The sequence below is a fragment of the Scyliorhinus torazame genome, chromosome 7 (genome assembly GCF_047496885.1).
Source record: "Scyliorhinus torazame isolate Kashiwa2021f chromosome 7, sScyTor2.1, whole genome shotgun sequence".
Taxonomy (NCBI): Eukaryota; Metazoa; Chordata; class Chondrichthyes; order Carcharhiniformes; family Scyliorhinidae; genus Scyliorhinus; species Scyliorhinus torazame.
In genome coordinates, this window is record NC_092713.1 from 206,381,002 (window position 1) to 206,401,093 (window position 20,092).

At 45.9% G+C, this 20,092-nt stretch overlaps 1 protein-coding gene across 2 annotated transcripts in view; it reads left to right on the forward strand.

Annotated features, from left to right (window-relative positions):
• The window catches only part of kdm3b (lysine (K)-specific demethylase 3B), a 215,795-nt gene that overhangs the window by 41,339 nt on the left and 154,364 nt on the right, over positions 1–20,092 (forward strand). For both annotated transcript variants that reach the window (XM_072512004.1, XM_072512005.1), the window contains exons 2-3: positions 16,260–16,427; positions 17,894–18,007. In XM_072512004.1, the coding sequence (XP_072368105.1) occupies positions 16,260–16,427; positions 17,894–18,007 (282 nt within the window). The remainder of the gene's footprint in view (positions 1–16,259; positions 16,428–17,893; positions 18,008–20,092) is intronic.

Below are 20,092 nucleotides of genomic sequence, written 5' to 3' on the forward strand. Positions count from 1 at the left end.
CAAAAACAAAACAAGCAGAAATTATACATTGGATTTCCCCCAAATACAATAATCCCCCATATAACAGTAGAAAACACAATTAGAGAAACCCCCCACCTTAACCCAAACGCCACCCCAAAAGAGCCCCCCCACCCTCCCTCCCACCCTCCGCGCCCCTGGGCGGCTGCTGCTGCTGACCTCCTCCTAACACTCGGCGAGATAGTCTAGGAACGGTTGCCACCGCCTGAGAAACCCTTGCACAGACCCTCGCAAGGCAAACTTTATCCTCTCCAGCTTGATGAACCCTGCCATGTCATTGATCCAAGCTTCCACACTAGGGGGCTTCGCATCTTTCCACAGTAACAAAATCCTCTGCCGGGCTACCAGGGATGCAAAGGCCAGAATACCAGCCTCTTTCGCCTCCTGCACTCCCGGCTCGTCCGATACCCCAAATAATACTAATCCCCTGCTCGGCTTGACCCGGGCGTTCACCACCTGGGACACAGTCCTCGCAAAACCCCTCCAAAACCCATCCAGCGCCGGGCACGACCAGAACATATGGACGTGATTTGCTGGGCTCCCCGAGCACCTCCCACATCTGTCCTCCACCCCAAAGAACCTACTCAACCTCGCCATAGGTCATATGCGCTCTGTGTACCTTTAAACTGTATTAGGCTGAGCCTGGTGCAAGAGGAGGAAGAATTAACCCTACTCAGGGCATCAGCCTACAGACCCTCACCTATCTCCTCCCCAAGCTCCTCCTCCCACTTGCCCTTTAACTCCTCCACCGAGGCCTCCTCCTCTTCCTGCAGCTCCTGGTAAATCGCCGAAACCTTGCCTTCCCCAACCCATACACCCGAAATCACCCTGTCCTGAATCCTACGTGCCGGAAGCAGCGGGAATTCCCTCACCTGCCGCCTCACAAACGCCCTCACTTGCATGTACCTGAAAGCGTTTCCCGGGGGTAGCCCAAACTTCTCGTCCAGCGCCCCTAGGCTCGCAAACGTCCCATTGATGAACAGGTCCCCCATTCTTCTAATCCCTGCCCGTTGCCAGCTCCGAAACCCCCCATCCATCCTTCCTGGGACGAACCGATGATTCTCCCGAATCGGGGACCAAACCGAGGCTCCCACCTCGCCCCTGTGTCGCCTCCACTGCGTCGCCTCCACTGCTCCCAGATCTTCAGCGTCGTCGCCGCCACCACCGGACTTGTGGTGTACCTTGGCGAGAGCGGTAGCGGTGCCGTCACCAGTGCCCTCAGGCTCGTGCCCACACAGGACGCCATCTCTAGCCTCTTCCACGCCACCCCCTCTCCCTCCACTACCCACTTACGGATCATCGCCACATCGGCTGCCCAATAATAGCCACATAGATTCGGCAGCGCCAGCCCCCCCCCCCCCTGTCCCTGCTATGCTCGAGAAACACCCTCTTCACCCTTGGGGTCTTGGTTACCTAGTTTTTAATATGTTGATGTGATTTAAGACAGATTCAATAATTAAGCTAGCCGTGGGCTCATAAACTACTGTCTGTGCAAAGTAATGTCTACCCAGTCTGTGCAAAGTAATGTCAAGCAGTAATTCCCGTGATGGGGCAGGGTACTTTAGAACATTTTTACTGATCTTTTCTCACTGGCCACATCTGCCTTAATGAGAGGAAGCCACGCTATTTTACAAAGCAAACAGGCTGAAGTACTTCAATAATGACACCATCTTTTGCCTTTTACTTGTATTAATTAAATCCTGTCCAGTCCTGACCAAGTAGTTTTTGTGATATTAAAAAATTGAATTGGGCAGTATAAATTCATTAAAAATATAAATGTATTGATAAAAACATTAAACTTGCCAAGTAATTAGAATATAGTTACTTTGAAGTAATTGATTTAGTAATTGGGTTTGTTTGACTTTATAGAGTCAGACAGTTCAGTTTTGTAATGGTATTTTCACTTTGTTTTCCCAGAGAGTAGCGCAGGTAACTCAGGCTTCTGTTCATCTTTTTTGAAAGTTTATAAAGCCAAATATTTGTTTTACACTCTGCTTTGGGTCCCAATTCTTCTCATTTGTTGTACTTAACTAACCCCTCCCTGAGCCATTGCCAGGAGTTCCTCCTGCTCACTTTTCCTTTGTTCCTTTTTACACTGCCCATATGAAATGTGCCTGTGTGCAGCAGGTGGACGAACTGCTTTGGCCAAATGTGACCCAGTCTGTTTTTTGTTTTCATTAATTTTTTTAAATTCTCCTTTTTCACATTTTCTCCCACATTTACACCCATCAACAATAAATAATGATCAACAAGATATGTCAATCCCCATAATAACAACGATCCCATCCGCCCACCAACCCCCAAACCTCAACCCACATGTTTACATAAACAAATGATAAAAAGGAATCAGGGATTACCCGTAGTCACCCTTAATCTACACGGCTCTCCACCCCCCCCCCCCCAACCAACGCCATCCAGCCTCTAAGAGAGTACCGTACATGATACCCCAAAGTTGTCGTCTTTCCCCCCCCCCCCCCCCCCCCCCCCCAAGTCTCCAGCTCTTCCCGTCCACTGCCTCTTGTAAAACTCCTCCCCCCCCAACCTCGGTTCCCTCCCCCCAACTTTCCACCCCGGCTAGGCCACTCGGACCCTGTTCTGTCAGGCTCCGATGGCCGCAGCCCCTCCCCCCACCTCACTCCCGTTCACTGGCCGGCTTGAACCGGCCAGCGTGGAGGCCCCCGCCCGGGTCCCGTTCCCCCTTGCCCGGCCCTAGGAAAGCCCATAGGTCCCCTTTTAGCACACAAACCCCGCATATCCACCTACACCCCAAAGAGCCCCCCTTTCAAGTGAAAGTCCCGACCCTTCCCTTGTCCAAATATATGCAACATTGGCTCCTTTCGCCTCTACACCCGCGCGCAGTGATACAAAAAAAGAAGAAAATACAGTCATGAGGTTACATCAGCACATGACCATTCCTCAATTTGTCAGTTCTGCCACAGTCCTTCTGCCTTCGCAAACTCCTCCGCTGCTTCCGCCGTTCCAAAATAAAAGTCCCTGAGCTTGTAAGTCACCCTCAGCTTCGCTGGATATACAATGCCGCACTGCACCTTGCCAATGTACAGTGCCCTCTTCACCCGGTTGAAGGCAGCCCGCCTCCTCGCCAGCTCCACTGTAAAGTCCTGGCATACACGTATACCAGCTCCAGCCCACTGCAGCACCCGCTTCTGCTTGGCCCAGCTCAGGACCTTCTCCTTCACACTGTACCTCCAGAAGCACAGAGTCACTGCCCTTGGCGGCTCACCCGCCTTTGGTACAGGCCTCCACGACCGATGAGCCCGATCCAGTTCATATCGGGAGGGGTCCTCCCCCTCCCCCAATAGTTTTGCCAGCATCGCGGCAAAATACTCAGTCGGCTTTGGTCCTTCAACTCCTTCGGGCAGCCCCACGACCCTCAAATTCTGTCGCCTGGATCTGTTTTCCAGATCGTCCATTTTTCCTCGCAGATTCTTGTTCGTGTCCATCACCTTCCGCATCTCTTTCCCCATCGAGGCAAATTGATCACCGTGCTGCAATACCGTCTCCTCCACTTCCTTCAGCGCCTCCCCTTGCTCTCGCACCTCTGCCACTGCGCTCGCCACCGCCGTCTTCACCGGGGAAACCGCCTCCTCCACCAGCACATTCAAAACCTCCCTCATCTCCTTCCTCACCGTCTCCATACATTTCTCAATCTGCGCCAACTGCATTTGGAATTCCGCAGCCATCACCTTAGTTAGTTCTTCAGCCGTAAGCACTGCGGCCTCCCCTGGTGCTCCAGCCTCCATTTTCTTTATTGATCCCGCGGTGACCTTTCCCCTCTCCAACGGACTTTCAGCCGTTTTTTTCCCGGCCGTTTTTTTGGTGTTTTTCGACATCCTTCTTCTCCTTGCGCTATCTCCCGACTTTTACTGCCGTCGCTGGCCCTAGGACCGGGCGTTACTCCGCGGAAATGCCGTTCCCGAACGGGAGTCCTCCAATGTGCGGCTGCCTCCCGGCCGCCGTCACCGGAAGTCCCGTGACCCAGGCTGTTAACTGCCCCTGCCTGTTTGCTATAGATCGAAGCCTCCACAACCAGGTGATATAGCTGAATAATTTTCTGTAAAAATGTCCAGAAGCACAACTTTAGAAAAACTTGCCAAATCCAACTTTTAAAGGTATACACTAAGAAACAGCTTCTTAAAGAAATTAGAGTAACAATGAAAAGTTTCTTTTTCACTACTAAAGCTTTCTTTCAAAGTTAGGTCAACTTTGGTGTCAGACATTTTACCACTTAAAATAATTTCCAATTAAAAAGTTACCTCAGCCCCAAATCAGTATCTGCAGTGAAAGTTTTTTTTAAAAAATATGTTTTATTGAAATTTTTTTCCCAAACAACAATTTTTCCCCTCTTACAAAGCAAACGCAACAATAACAATACAGAATTTTTTAACAATACACAAGTAACAAAACCCCTTTATCTTTGACCTAAACTAAACTATCCCCCCTCCCCCCCCTTCCCCCTGGGTTGCTGCTGTTGGTCATCTGTCTTCCCTCTAACGTTCTCCTAGGTAGTCGAGAAATGGCTGCCACCGCCTGGTGAACCCTTGGGCCGATCCTCTCAGGGCAAACTTTATCTGCTCCAGTTTAATGAACCCCGCCATATCATTTACCCAGGCCTCCAGTCCGGGGGGGTTTCGCCTCCTTCCACATGAGTAGGATCCTGCGCCGGGCTACTAGGGACGCAAAGGCCACAACGTCGGCCTCTTTCACCTCCTGCACTCCCGGCTCTTCCGCAACTCCAAATAGAGCTAACCCCCAGCCTGGTTTGACCCGGGCCTTCACCACCCGCGAAATCACTCCCGTCACTCCCTTCCAATACCCTTCCAGTGCCGGACACGCCCAAAACATATGTGCGTGGTTTGCCGGGCTCCCGCCACACCTCCCACATTTGTCCTCCACTCCAAAGAACCTGCTCAATCTTGCTCCCGTTATGTGTGCTCTATGTAGCACCTTAAATTGAATCAGGCTAAGCCTGGCGCATGAGGAAGAGGAATTTACCCTGCTTAGGGCATCAGCCCACATACCCTCCTCTATCTCCTCCCCTAGTTCTTCTTCCCACTTTCCTTTTAGTTCGCCCACCGACTCCTCCCCCTCTTCCCTCATCTCTCGGTATATCTCTGACACCTTGCCCTCTCCGACCCACACCCCTGAAAGCACCCTGTCCTGTATCCCCTGTGTCGGGAGCAACGGAAATTCCCTCACCTGTTGTCTAGTAAACGCCCTCACCTGCATATATCTCAAGAAATTTCCCCGGGGCAACTTATACTTTTCCTCCAATGCTCCCAAGCTCGCAAAAGTCCCATCTATAACTAAATCTCCCACCCTCCTAATTCCCAACTGGTACCAGCTCTGAAATCCTCCATCCATTCTTCCTGGGGCGAACCTATGGTTGTTCCTGATTGGGGACCCCACCAGGGCTCCCCGCACCCCTCTGTCGCCTCCACTGTCCCCAGATATTCAATGTTGCCGCCACCACCGGGTTCGTGGTAAATGCAGTGAAAGTTGAATGTTGAAGCCTATTATTAATTTGTTCATGGGATGTGGGTTTCACTGGCATGGCCATCATTTATTGCTCATCCCTATTTGTTGAGGAGGAAGGGCCCATATTCTCTGGGGTTTAAAGAAACCGTGGTAATCTCAGTGAAATGCAAGATATTTCAAGGTCTTGCCAGTGTAGATATTGACATGCTGTTGAGGTCAGAATTTGGGGGCCTAGTCTCAGGATAAGAGGTTGGCTGTTTGGATTGCTGTGAAATTTCTTCTCTCGTGATTGTGAATCTTTGGAATTTTGTAGTCCAGACATCTGTCGATTCCAAGCTGTTGAGTATATTCACAGCTGAGATTGATTTGGACCCTTGAGGGATTCAGGTGGGAAAATGGTTTAGGATCAGATATTATCTTATTAAATGATGGAGCAAGCTTGAGGAGCTGTATGACACATTGCTCCTCTTATGTTCTTGTGTAAGCTGTAGGAATGATTGGCACAGTTTTGTGTTTTTAACAAAGAATATTCTTTTTAAAAAAAAATATTTTTTATTCTCCTTTTTCACATTTTCTCCCAAATTTACAACCACCAACAATAAACAATAATTAGCAACAAATATGTCAATCCCCATATCAATAACAACAATCCCATCCTCTCACCAACCCCCAAACCTCAGCCCGCATGTTTACATAAACAAATGACAAAAAGGAATCTGGAATCACCCATAGTCACCCTTAATACACACAGCCCCCCTCCCCCCCGACCCATCTCCCCCAACTAATGTTCGATGTTATCCAGTTCTTGAAAGTGCATAATGAATAATTCCCATGAATTGTAGAACCCTCCATCCTTCCCTTCAGTTTAATCTTAACCTTCTCAAGAGTCAAGAATTCCAAAAGGCCCCCCCGCCACGCCAGGGCACAGGGTGGAGAGGCTGCTCTCCATCCCAACAGGATCCACCTTCGGTCGATCAACGAGGCGAAGGCTACGATATCTGCCTCCGCACCCGTTTCCAACCCTGGCTGGTCCGACACCCCGAATATGGCCTCCCAGGGACCCGGGTCCAGTTTCACGTGCACCACCTTGGAAATTACCCTAAAAACCTCCTTCCAGTAATCCTCTAGCTTTGGACAGGACCAAAACATATAAATGTGATTAGCGGGGGCCCCCTGCAACGCTCACACACATCTTCTACTCCTTCAAAGAATTGGCTCATCTTCACCCTCGTGAGGTGTGCTCTGTATACCACCTTCAGCTGTATCAGCCCAACCTCACGCACGAGGTGGAGGCATTTACTCTCCGGAGCACCTCACACCAGACTCCATAACCTCTCCCAACTCTTCCTCCCACTTTGCTTTGATCCCTTCCAATGGTGCCTTCTCCTCTTCCAAAATAGCTCCGTAAACCGCTGACACTTCCCCTTTCTCCAGTCCCCCTGTCGTCAGCACCTCCTCCAGCAATGTGGAGGCCGGTTCCACCGGCAAGCTCTGTATCTCCTTTCTGGCAAAATCTCGAACCTGCATGTATCTAAACATCTAAACACTCCTCTCCTCCCTCTCTCTCTCTCTTCCACCCCCCCCCCCCCCCCCCCCCTCCAGTCCTGCAAACCGACACCGAAGAAACAAATCTTTTAGCATCTTAATCCCCTTCCCCCATTTCCGAAAATTACAGAGAATATTCTTTGTCTTCAGGCAGCATGAGCACCGAGGTTTAAGATCTTCATATTTTATATTGGAATAACTGTCCACTGAAGTTGTACAATTTAGACAATGCTGAAATCTGCTGTAAACTCTGCAGAAGGGCTCAGTGTGACTTGAAAAGTTTAAAAAATAAATTTAGAGTATCCAATTACTTTTTTTAATTAAGGGGCAATTTAGCGTGGCCAATCCATCTACCCTGCACATCTTTGGGTTGTGGGGGTGAGACCCACGCAGATACAGGGAGAATGTGCAAACTGCACATGGGCAATGACCCGGGGCCAGGATCGAAACCGGGTCCATGGCGCCCTGAGGCAGCAATACTAACCACTGTGCCACCGTGCCACCCCTGATGTGCCTTTGAAATTAGCTGGAAAAAATCACAGTAGCTGTGACCCAGTTGTTTATTCCTTGGTGGGAAATAGCTCTATCCTTATGTATGTAGGGTTTGCACCTTGTTGAAACAAATAGGAAAGCACGTCATTCCGTCCAACCCAGGTTCTCAGTTTCTTATGCATCGCAGGTTCAAAGATGTACAATGCTGCCAAGATTAGTGGGAAGACAGAAGGTTGGGGAAAAAAAATTTAGGAACCAGTGAATGATGTCTGAAAAATTAATAGAGGAAGAATTTAGAGTATGGGAGAAAATTAGCAAGAAATATAAAAACAGGACAGGAAAACTTCTACATTTTTGTGTGGAAAGGATAAGAATAGCTGAAGTTGGTGTTGGTTCCTTCGCAGAGACTGAGTACTGAAACTGTAATAATCCATTTAAGAGGAATGCTTGGGACCAAGGCATTTCTAGGTTTCAAAATAGTGTTAGAATGCCTAACCATAAGTGTGTGTACCAGATATAAATATGTACCTGAGATGTAGAACTGTGACACAATATTATAAAGCAGTGAAAAGTAATAGTTTTATTTATGCAAAAGAGTGATGAAACATTCTAAAGCAGTAATATATTATAAAACAGTTGATGGGGAGATTAGTAACTGTAATAATCCACGTCGGAGAACGACCCGGCAGACGACACAGAGGTGACAGACCCTTCAGGGTGTTGATCGTAGCGAACTTCTGGGAATCCTTGTCCAGTTTTAACTGGAGGTAGGCGTGGCTCATGTCCAATTTCGTGAACAAAAGCCCACCTGCCAATTTGGCATAGAGGTCGTCTATTTTCGGGATCGGGTATTTGTCCAGCAGTGCGTATTTGTTTACCGTCTGTTTGAAATCTCCACAGAGACGTATCGAGCCGTCTGGCTTCAAAATTGGTACCACCGGCGCTGCCCATTCCGAGAACTGTACTGGTCTGATGCCGTCGCGCCGTAACCTTTCTATTTCGACATCTACTTTCTTCCTTATTGCAAAAGGTACCGGCCTGGCCTTACAAAATTTCGGAAGGGCTTCTGGGTCCACGTGCAAAGTTGCTTTGGCGCCTATAATTTCCCCCAAACCTTCTTGAAAGACCTCCGGGTATTTTTGGAGTACTCCACTCAACTGCCCGCTTCCACTCTGGAAAATTTTCATCCAATCTAAGTTTAGGTCTTTCAGCCAGTTCCATCCTATTAAGTTCGGTCCGGAGCCCTCTACTATCGTCAATGGTAATCTGAGCAATTGTTTGTCATATTCCACGGGTACATGAGTCGTGCCTAGGACTTCCAGGGGTTCCCCCGTGTAGGTTTTAAGTTTTGTCGATGTTTTTGTTAGGGTTAGTGGCTGGAGTCCATCTTTGATTTTTTTAAAATGCTGCCACTCCCATTACTGATACGGCCGCCCCCGTGTCTATTTCCATTATTGTCGGCCGACCATTCACCCGTGGGGTAATCTTAATAGGTTCTGCTTTCTTCGTCGCAATATTATATAACTGTTCCCCTTCGGAGGAGGATGGGGCATCTAGGTTGTGTGCTTCCCCATCTGCTATTCCTCTTTTGCCGCCTCCTTCTAGGGTTTCTGTCGCTGTACCACACTCTGTCTAGTGCCAGAAACGGTCCTTCTCTGTTGGGGGAGCCTCAGCTGGTAGTTCCCTCTGTCTCCAGTTAGTCCCAGCAGACTTGGGGGCAGTTCTGGGGTTTTCCTTTGGTCCCCTGTTCCTCAGGCTTTTCCTGAGGGCGGCTTCTGGTAGCTGGACCCATTGTGGTAGTCCCTCTCCCAGGTATCTACCTCCATTGGCGTGCCCTGTAGTTCCTGCGCCCCACTTGCTGCCTTTTCTAGGGACAGTGCGAGGTGATTCCCAGTGGACATGCAGAGGTAACATCTGGGATTGCAGACTTTAAAAAAAAAAATTCTTGTTGGTGGAGTAGCCCATTATTTAAGCAAATTGCTAGATTTTCCTGATTTATTTTCTTCAAACTGATTCAAATTTCAACCGTGTCCATACAATTATTCCTTTTATAATCTATTTTCTTAAATTCACAAATTATTTCTACATTTGTCCACATTATATATTGTACGCTTATTTAGTTTAAATATATTCTGTAATAAGGGCTGGATTACAGATCTTCAAATATATCATATCTAAATGCCACAAACTGGTATGTGAGGATCAATGGGCTTCAAAAATTAATTTTTCAGCACTAAGGATCACCAAAGACTGGGCTTTTAATTACTCAAATATTTATTGCATTTCTTACTGTAAGCTTATCTGAAAAGCATGATGAGCAAGGCATCTGCTCCCTCTGGCCTCATTCAGGTGCAAGGAATTCTAAAATTTCCGATTGCAACTGCCAAAAGGCAGTGTTGTGATGGGATAATAACCATCATAATAATCTTTATTATTATCACAAGTAGGCTTACATTAACACTGCAATGAAGGTACTGTGAAAATCCCCTAGTCACCACACTTCGGCGCCTGTTCGGGTACATGGAGGGAGAATTCAGAATGTCCAATTCACCTAACAATTTTGGGACTTGTGGGAGGAAACTGGAGCACCCAGAGGAAACCCACGCAGACACGGGGAGAACATGCAGACCCCACACAGTCCCAAGCTGGGAATTGAACCTGGGATCCTGGCGCTGTGCATCACAAGTAGCTAGTTCTGGAGCTGCATGTGCATACAACAAAAAACTCCAGACACCTGGGCCGGGATTCTCCGAAATCACCGGAGTGGTACGTGCCAGCGTCAACGGGCCTCCTGGCCCAGAGGTTCAGCGGCCCTCAGGGGGCCCGCGTGGCGCCTGAGTGCTTAGCGCTGCACCGGTGCCGATACGCGGCCCTGCACTGCTGGCGAGGGTTAGCGCATGTGCGTGGTGGCTGTTTCCGTGCCGGTGCCGTGCAACATGGTGGAGCCCTACAGCGGGCCTGCGCGGATGGAAGCCTCCTCCAGATCGCTGGCGCCTACCGATCAGTAGCCCTCGATCGCAGGCCTGGACGCTGTGGAGGCCTCTCACCCCCCCCCCCCCCCCCCCCCCCCCCCCCCGAGTCTGATCCCTCCGCCGCCCCACCAGGATGGCCACTGCAGCCACAGGACCGAGCTCCCGCCGGGCGGTACCAGGTTGGAACCACAGCGGCGGAACTCGGCAGGAATTCAGCCGGTCGACCACAGAGAATCGCTGCAGGGGCCCCTTTCAGCGCCCCCGACTGGCGCCGCCTCAACCACGCGGGTGCGATTGCTTCCGATTCTCCGGTTGGCGGAGAATCACGTCCCGAAATCGGGGCGGCATTGTCGGGAATTTCCCGCGTCACTGGCGATTCTCCGACGCGGCACGGTTATTTTGGCGTTCGAGATTTGAGAGGCTGCAATGTAATGGAAATAGCAGAGACTTTGAATAAGTATTTTGTTTTTCTGTTCACAGTAAAATATACAAAAAAGATCCCAAGTGTAATAGAAAATCAGGAGAAAATAGGAAGGAGTTCCTTGAAACAATCACGATAACCAGAAAAAGTGCTGACAAATCCCTAATGTGATTTAAAGACTGAAAGGTTCCCTGTGCCTCATGACCTGCAAGAAGTCCCGAAAGACGTGCTTAGGTGAATTGAACATTCTGAATTCTCCCCCTGTGTCTCCACAGGCGCCGCTGTGTGGCGACTATGGAATTTTCACAATAACTTCATTGCAGTGTTAATGTAAGCCTACTTGTGATAATTATAAAGATTATTATTATTAATCTCGGGTCTTTAGAGTGGCAGAAGAGATGGTAGACGTATTCATTGCAATCCCTCGATTCTGGTAAGGCCGCTGTGGATTGGAAAACTACAAACTTAACATCTCTTCAAGAAAGGAGGGGATGTGAGAGCAGAAACCTATAGGCTCTTGAAGTTAACATTTAACGTTGGCAAAATGTTTAAATCTGTTATTAAAGTGGTACTAGCAGGATATTTAGAAAATTGTCATGCTCAGTAAAAACATGTCAGATTTATAACTTTAAACATGAACTGTATTCAGTGAGAATTTTCAAAAATTGCTTTCTGTTAAAAATGGGCATGAGAAAGGCAACTAAGATGGCTGCCAGTGGCCAGGTGACTTTTGCAATTTCTGCACAGACTACTTGAAGTTTCTGGAAAATTCCTAATTGAACGACTATGGATGGAGTGCCTCCCCATTGAGTGGGCATTCCAAAATGGAAACCTTGTGGGATTCACACCTTGATAATCTGTGAATTTGAGAATCGGCAGCCCGGTGTCAGAGTGGCATGGCGAGAATTTCTCGTGCCCCCGCCGATTCTCCAACCCGGCACGGGCTAGAAGACTCCCGCCCCATATCTTTGCCTTTCAAAACCTGGCGACTTACAATATATCCCAGGCTGTTCCTTTTCAAGTCCACCAGCATAGAAACTTGACCTCTGGTAATAAGAATATAACTTTGTGTTATAAGTAACTAACTTTGTGATCTGCTGAAAATCCATCTCTGAGGGAATCCTGCAATCATCCTAATATATGACATGGACTATTTGAATCCACCCATACTACTGTACAGGAGCGAAAACACCTTTTTTAGATCAGGCCTGCAACACACACTTTTTCCGAACATGAGCCAAACACTTGAATTATTGACTTTTGTTTACAACTTGTAGATGTGCACTAACCTCTTTAGCTGCATTTGTTCTTGTGCTCGTGCGTGCATCCATGTGAATGAATACTGAGTGAATGATTTTCAGGGAGAATCTGTGATTAAATAATCCTCTTTATTTAAACCCACAAAAGCTATTCAAATTGACCATATACTTGGGTTAAGAAATACACACACCTTCCTTTTTAAACACATCCTGATTACGGACTGTAAGGGAAAAGCATTGGGGTTTCGGATTTCTTTCATCCCTGTCCGTAACAAAAATCATAATACGATCAGGGTTTTATGAAAAGGAAATAATGTTTGACAAAATTATTAGTGTTGTTTGAGAATGTAGCAAGCAGGTTGGATAAAAGGGAACCAGTTGATGTTGTGGAATTTGAATTTCCAAGAGGTATTCAATAAGGTACCGCATTAAAAGGTTACTGCATAAGATAAGAGCATGTGGGGTGGGGTGGGCTGGGGGAGGATATATTAACATGCATAAAGGTTTATCTAACTAAAAGGAAACGGAGTCGGGATAAATGGATCATTTTCAGGTTGGCAAAATGTAACCAATGGAGTGCCACAGGGATCAGTGCTCATTTCGCAACTGTTTACATCTATGTTAATTAGATGGATGATGGGACCACCGATTGTATTTTAGCTGACAATGCAAAGATCGGTAGGAAAGCAAGATGTGAGGGATACAGTCTTGGGAAAGTGGGCAGCATAATCAAAGACCCCTCCCACCCGAGTTATTCTCTCTTCTAACCTCTTCCATCGTGCAGGAGATACAAAAGTCTGAGAACATACACTAACAGGTTCAAATACAGCTTCTTTCCCGCTGTTACCAGACTCCTGAATGACCCTCTCATGGACTGAACTGATCTCTCCACACATCTCCTCTGTTGAGTAGTACTACACTCAGTATGCTTCACCTGATGTCGGAGTCTGTGTATTTACATTGAGTATTTATGTATGTCCTATGTTTTTTCATGTGTGGAATGATCTGTCTGAACTGTATGCAGATCAGTACTTTTCACTGTATCTCGGTACACGTGACAAATCTAATCCAAATCCAGTTTGCACAGGGATATTGATAGGTTAAGTGAGTGGGCAAAATTTGGCAACTGAGTATAATGTGGGAAAATGTGAAGTTGTCCACTTCGACAGGAAGAATAGAAAAGCACACTATTACTTAAATGGGAGCATTTGCAGAATGCTATGGTACAGAGGGATTTGGGTGAACTTGTACATAAATCAGAAAATGTTTGCGTGCAGGTACAGCAAGTAATTAGGAATTTGCAAAGTGGATGGAATAAAAACTAAGGAAGTCTTGCTACACCTGCACAGTGCATTGGTGAAACCACACCAGTATTGTATACAGATTTGACCTCCTTCCTGAGGATATATTTGCCACTTTCACTTCATTTGCTACAGACATCTTCTGTGGCCTGTCGACTCTCATGACTTTCCCTTCAATGCTCCAGACCACGCCCTCTCCCAACCTCCCCCTTAACATGGATTCCTGTGGGACTCGATGTTTTACTTAAAATATGATGTGGAGATGCCAGTGTTGGACTGTGGTGTGCACAGAAGGAGTCTTACAACACCAGGTTAAAGTCCCAACAGGTATTTTTGGAATCACTAGCTTTCGGAACGTAGCTCCTTCATCAGGTGAGTGAAGAGGTGAGTTCCACAAACACATATAAAGACAAAGTCAATGATGCAAGATGATACTTTGAATGCGAGTCTTTACAGGTCCAGACGGAGCGACTGGAGAAGGGGATAATCACAGGTTAAAGAGGTGTGAATTGTCTCAAGCCAGGACAGTTGGTAGGATTTTGCAAGCCTAGGCCAGGTGGTGGGGGGTTAATGTCATAGATTATCATAGAATTTACAGTGCAGAAGGAGGCCATTCAGCCCATCGAGTCTGCACCGGCTCTTGGAAAGAGCACCCATCCCAAGGTCAACACTTCCACCCTATCCCCATAACCCAGTAACCCCACCCAATACTAAGGGGAATTTTGGACACTAAGGGCAATTTATCATGGACAATCCACCTAACTTGCACATCTTTGGACTGGGAGGAAACTGGTGCACCCGGAGGAAACCCACGCACACACGGGGAGGATGTGCAGACTCCGCACAGACAGTGACCCAAGCCGGAATCGAACCTGGGACCCTGGAGCTGTGAAGCAATTGTGCTATCCACAATGCTACCGTGCTGCCTCATGTCGTGAGACAAGAATCCAAGGTCCCGGTTGTGGGCGTACTCATGCGTGCGGAACTTCGCTATCAGTTTTGCTCTGTGTTTCTACATTATTGTCATGCGTTCTGAACGCTTACTGAAGATCAGATGCTGAATGCCCTTGACTGCTAAAGTGCTCCCCAAATAGAAGGGAACATTCCTGCCTGGTGATTATCAAGCGATGTCCGTTCATCTGTTGTCGCAGCATCTGCATGGTCACGTGGTACATTGGCAAAATCAAATCTTATGATTTGATTTACAGCAGTTATTCAAATTGGACTTCAATTTAATGAAACAAGTCAAAAGTGAAACAAAAGCAACACAGCATGTGGTTTGATGTTCAGCCTCACAGTGATTCCTCCCTCTGTTGAACTTATATTTGCAGCAACTGGATTAATGGCCACAAGTACCATTAAGCACTTGCCACGCAAATAATTCAAACCTTTTCTTTTGCCTCTTGTTACTTGCTCCAGGTTTTGACAGTTGCTGTGTATTTGGCTCTCAACTGCAGTCAGTACCTGGGTTGTTGTCAACACTTTGCCAGCACATCTGTGTTTTCATTTTGATGTGGGGGGGGGGGGGGGGGGGGGGGGCTGTGCAAGATGAGAGATTTCAACTACTCGGACAAGTCTATGGGCAATTTGGGACTGCAGATGACCTAGGATTAGGCTGTGCCGTGTGAACTGTACGGCAGCAGGCCAAAATACCAGCGACTTCTGATAGATTCTGTGCTCCGCACCCGTAACCCTATTGTAGCTCTGAGCTGTTTTCCTAATGCTTTGCCCTCCCATTGTAAAAAGAAAGGGCATTGGTTGCCAATCAGCAATACGAGGCGGTTAGGGGTGGAGGACCCTGACAACGTGAATCTTATTTTTGGTGGATTCCTTGGAACCTTCTCTTGGGTCCCTGATTACATTCTAGATGTGCTCCTGTTGTGGTTATTCATTTTAGAAGTGCAGGGAAAAACAAATTGTTTAGAATATTGTCTGACCATAACTTTGTGTGGCATCTTGGGATGTTTTTCAAATTAAAGCAAGTGAAAATTGATTTCAATTCAGATCCGTGTGAATGGTGAGTTGTAGATCAGCAAATCATTGAAACCATTAACTTTCTGTCTAAAATAGAAGGGAAAGGTGCCTTCCTTTTTTCAACCCCACTAAGGAGCTTACTTATGTTTTACAAAAGCAAAATACTGTAGATGCTGGATATCTGAAATTAAAAGAAAAGTGCTGAAAATGTTCAGGTCAGGCAGCATCTGTGGAGAAAGAAGAGTTTAATGTTTCCGGTCTCTGTGACCTATCACCAAAATGTTCATTCTGAGAAAGGGTTGCACCCAAAATGTTAACTTTCCTTCAACATGGGATAGAATCATAGAATCCCTACAGTGCAGAAGGTGGTCATTCAGCCCTTTGAGCCTGCACCAACTCTCCGAAAGAACACTCTCTACCTCGGCCCACTCGCCTGCCCTATCCTCCTAACCGTGCACATTGATCATTACCAATCCACATAGCCTGCACATCTTCGGACTGTGAGAGGAAATCAGAGCACCCGAAGGAAACCCATGCAGGGTCACTGGGAGAATGTGCAAACTCCACACAGACAGTTCCTGTTTGTCTTAGCTTTCGAAACTTTGTTGTCCCCAGGCATCCACTTTTTAAAAATCAGTTTGTTTGACATGCATCTTTTGAACGTGAATATATTTTTCTGTTCAATATTAACCCAATTGGTGTTCCTCACTTAAATCTAAAAATTAATTGGTTAAAATTAAATTTGGATTGTAATATTATTCTGAATGACTTTGTGTTGCAGGTGTATGTTGATTTTGATGATTCACGTTGGAAAAAGCATGCCTGGGTGAAAGCTTATGCTGAAGACGTCCTTGTTTTCCTTGTAGAACATACTCTGGTGTGGGCCTCCAGGAAAGATTCAGTACTCTCACCGGGAGGAAGGGTTAATGCTAGCCAATGGCCTGCATTGGTAAGTAAAATCTTGTCTCTCCTGCAATTCAGAGTAAAGTGTTCACTACACTTTTTAACTCCTTGATCTGTTCTTAATTGTGTGTTCTTTCTTTAAATCATTGGAACCTAGGTGAAATTATAATTCTTACTTCCAGTGGGTAGGGCTGAAGTTTATTAATTCAATGGAAGCTGGACCTGATTTGTTTGCATCAAATTAGATTTTGTGTCAGCAATTGGTAAACGTTTTCTTGATATGTCAAAGTTATAATCCACCGTGTGGGCAGCACGGTAGCATAGTGGATAGCACAATTGCTTCACAGCTCCAGGGTCCCAGGTTCGATTCCGGCTTGGGTCACTGTCTGTGCGGAGTCTGCACGTCCTCCCCGTGTGCGCGTGGGTTTCCTCCGGGTGCTCCGGTTTCCTCCCACAGTCCAAAGATGTGCAGGTTAGGTGGATTGGCCATGATAAAATTGCCCTTAATGTCCAAAATTGCCTTTAGTGTTGGGTGGGGTTGCTGGGTTATGGGGATAGGGTGTGGAAGTGTTGACCTTGGGTAGGGTGCTCTTCTCCAAGAGCCGGTGCAGACTCGATGGGCCGAATGGCCTCCTTCTGCACTGTAAATTCTATGATAATCTATGATAATCCACTCTTGAATAGGCTTAGAAATTATTTTATTTTTGCACATGTTGACAATTCTAACATGTATGAATCGAGTAGATAATGTGAAATTCCACTCTTTGCTGTAGTTCACATGGATAATTTATTATAGTTATTATGGTCTTCCAAGCAAGTAGTGCCACCTTCTTCACTGGTTTTGCTTTTTGATGTATTCCGTTTAACGCAATTTCAATTTATTGCTGAAAAGAGGTGTTGCTGAAATTTTTCAGCAAGCATTCATCAGGACAAACTCAAGAATGCTAAATTTCAAACAATCACAACACTTTAAACTGAAGGACAAAAGTGTGCTGATTGGTTGGTAAATCAACTCTGGCTGAGGCATTGTCAATGAGAAAGCACTTGGGGATTGCAGTCTCCCCAAGCACCCGGGTAATTTAAAAAAGTGCACATCTTGAATGTATTTCTTTTGTTTGCAGAAAATGGGTCCCTGAAAAATGTGACAATAGGTACCTTAATTGTGGGTGTTTATTTTTATGTGCTTGAGCTGTAGTCAGTGAGTCCAGAGGCTTGGTGAATGAGTTTTCTATTTATCTGGGAATATATTTTTTCATTAGTTTGGTCCTGATTTTAATTGCAGCGGGCAGTGCTATTACTGTTTGCAAGAGTGACTTGTCTGTCCATTCTCCCTCAGTAACTAAGTAGGTGTGCATTCATTTCTACGGTGCTCTTGGAATCTGTTTGCAAACTCTGGAATTAAATTAGAGAAACTCAAAATTTGAGTTTATTCATCCATGAGATCACTGAATGCTCTAGTGTCTTTTTTTGTGGTGTGATATGTCATTAATGTTTTTTGCTTTGTGTTTGCAGACTTATAAAGCACTGGTAGATAAAATTGGTTTGGGCTCCATCGTCCCAGTTGAGTTCTTCGGTGACCGAGTAATGGATTTTTCTGCTGATGGTGCTGCCCTTCGACTATTTAAAGTAATTCATTTTTGTCTCATTTAGTATTCTTGCTGGATGTAACTTTTTTCCAGAAAGTAATCAAGTTCATTTAAGACTCAGTCTCGTTCTGCAATGTTATCATTACCTTCAATCAATACTCAGTCTCTTGTTCTGGAAAAGCTGTTTTTCAGTTCAAGAATTTACATTCCAATAATTGTTGTAAGAGTGCCATAGCCTGAATAATTTTCTTGCTAAGTTTGTTCAACCATCCAATACCTTGAATGCATGGCTTGTAGTTTTGGAATTTAAGCTTCTTCTAAATATTTGAAAAGATGAGTTGTGCAGGAATTGGCTGTAAAACTGAGTGAGAACCATCAACCAGTGTGGGTTTTGTTGGCTCCTCTTTACATGTGCTCATGATAATTGTACTATAAATTGGAATGTTGGTTTCAATTTTGAACTTGCTTGATCGCCTGTATGTTTATGTAACTAGCTTGGGGAATATAACGATCTGTATTTTAAAATACTAACCTGATCATTTACTTCAGTGTAATTGACGTGAGTATAACATCTACTTTTTTTGAGAGATCTGTGATTACTTAAAACTGCACAATCACAGGACTGGCGTTTGTCTTTTCGCATTCAAATCTTTTATTCAACAACATGTCCTGGTTTGTCCCCTTCTCATTGAGTGGAGATGGGGAGAGAATCTTGACTTCCACATTTGCATCTTGCCTACTACAATGCAGTTGAGATAGAAGTGTTTACATTTTTGGGAACGGAGGAGTATAAGGCTCTGCCTTTGTTTCCAGGATCAACAAAGGTTGTGCAGAGTGTTTTTCCTTACAATGCTGCAAATCCAGTTGGAGTGCAAAGGTTGCTGTCAATGTAACTAAATATTTTATTCATTCACACATGGGCCCACCCCTTTTTAGATGCAGAAGTTAAGTTGTGCACAATTGCTGTTCTCTTGTGCAGTGTCCCTTTGCAAACACAGCTTTCTTAACATTGAAAACAATGACGGACAATTAACATGTTACAAACCTTGTACAAATGCCATTCCAATTCCCAATGAAGGAGAAAAAAGACAAAATCTGCAACAAACAGAAAATGCTGGAAACATAGCAGGTCAGTTGGCATTTGTGGAGAGAAATGGCATTTACTGTTTATGCTTGCCCTTGAGAACTGAAAATGAAAAGAAACAGACATTTTCATACTATTGGGGGAAGAAGAGAACAAATCGGAAAGATAAGGAAAATTCTCTGCATCATCTATCTAAATATCTGTCAAGAGACGGATTAGAACATATACAGGCTCTTTAGCCCACAATGTTGTGCCGACTATTTATCCTAATCTAAGATCAACCTAACCTACACCCCTTCAATTTACTGCTGTCCATGTGTCTGTCTAAGAGTCGCTTAAATATCCCCAATGACTCTGACTCCAACACCTCTGCTGGCAGTGCATTCCACACACCCAGCACACTCTGCAAAAAGAACCTACCTCTGACATCTCCCCTATACCTTCCTCCAATCACCTTAAAATTATGTCCCCACATGACAGCCATTTCCACCCTGGGGAAAAGTCTCTGGCTATCCACTCTATCCATGCCTCGCATCACCTTGTACACCTCTATCAAGTCACCTCTCTGCCTTCTTCGCTCCAGTGAGAAAAGTCCTAGCTCCCTCAACCTTTCTTCATAAGACATGCCCTCCAGTTCAGACAGCATCCTGATAAATCTCCTCTGTACCCTCTCCAAAGCATCCACATCCTTCCTTAAATGAGGCGACCAGAACTGTACACAATATTCCAAGTGTGGACTGACTAGGGTTTTATTAAGCTGCAACAAAACCTCGCGGCTCTTAAACTCAGTCCCCCTGTTAATGAAAGCCAACACACGATACGCCTTATTAACAACCCTATCAACCTGGGTGGCAACTTTGAGGGATCTATGTACGTAGACCCCAAGATCCCTCTGTTCCTCCACACTTCCAAGAATCCTGCCTTTAACCCTGTATTCAGCATTCAAATTCGACCTTCCAAAATGAATCACTTCACATTATCAAGGTTGAACTCCATCTGCCACTTCTCAGCCTAGCTCTGCATCCCGTCAATGTCCTGTTG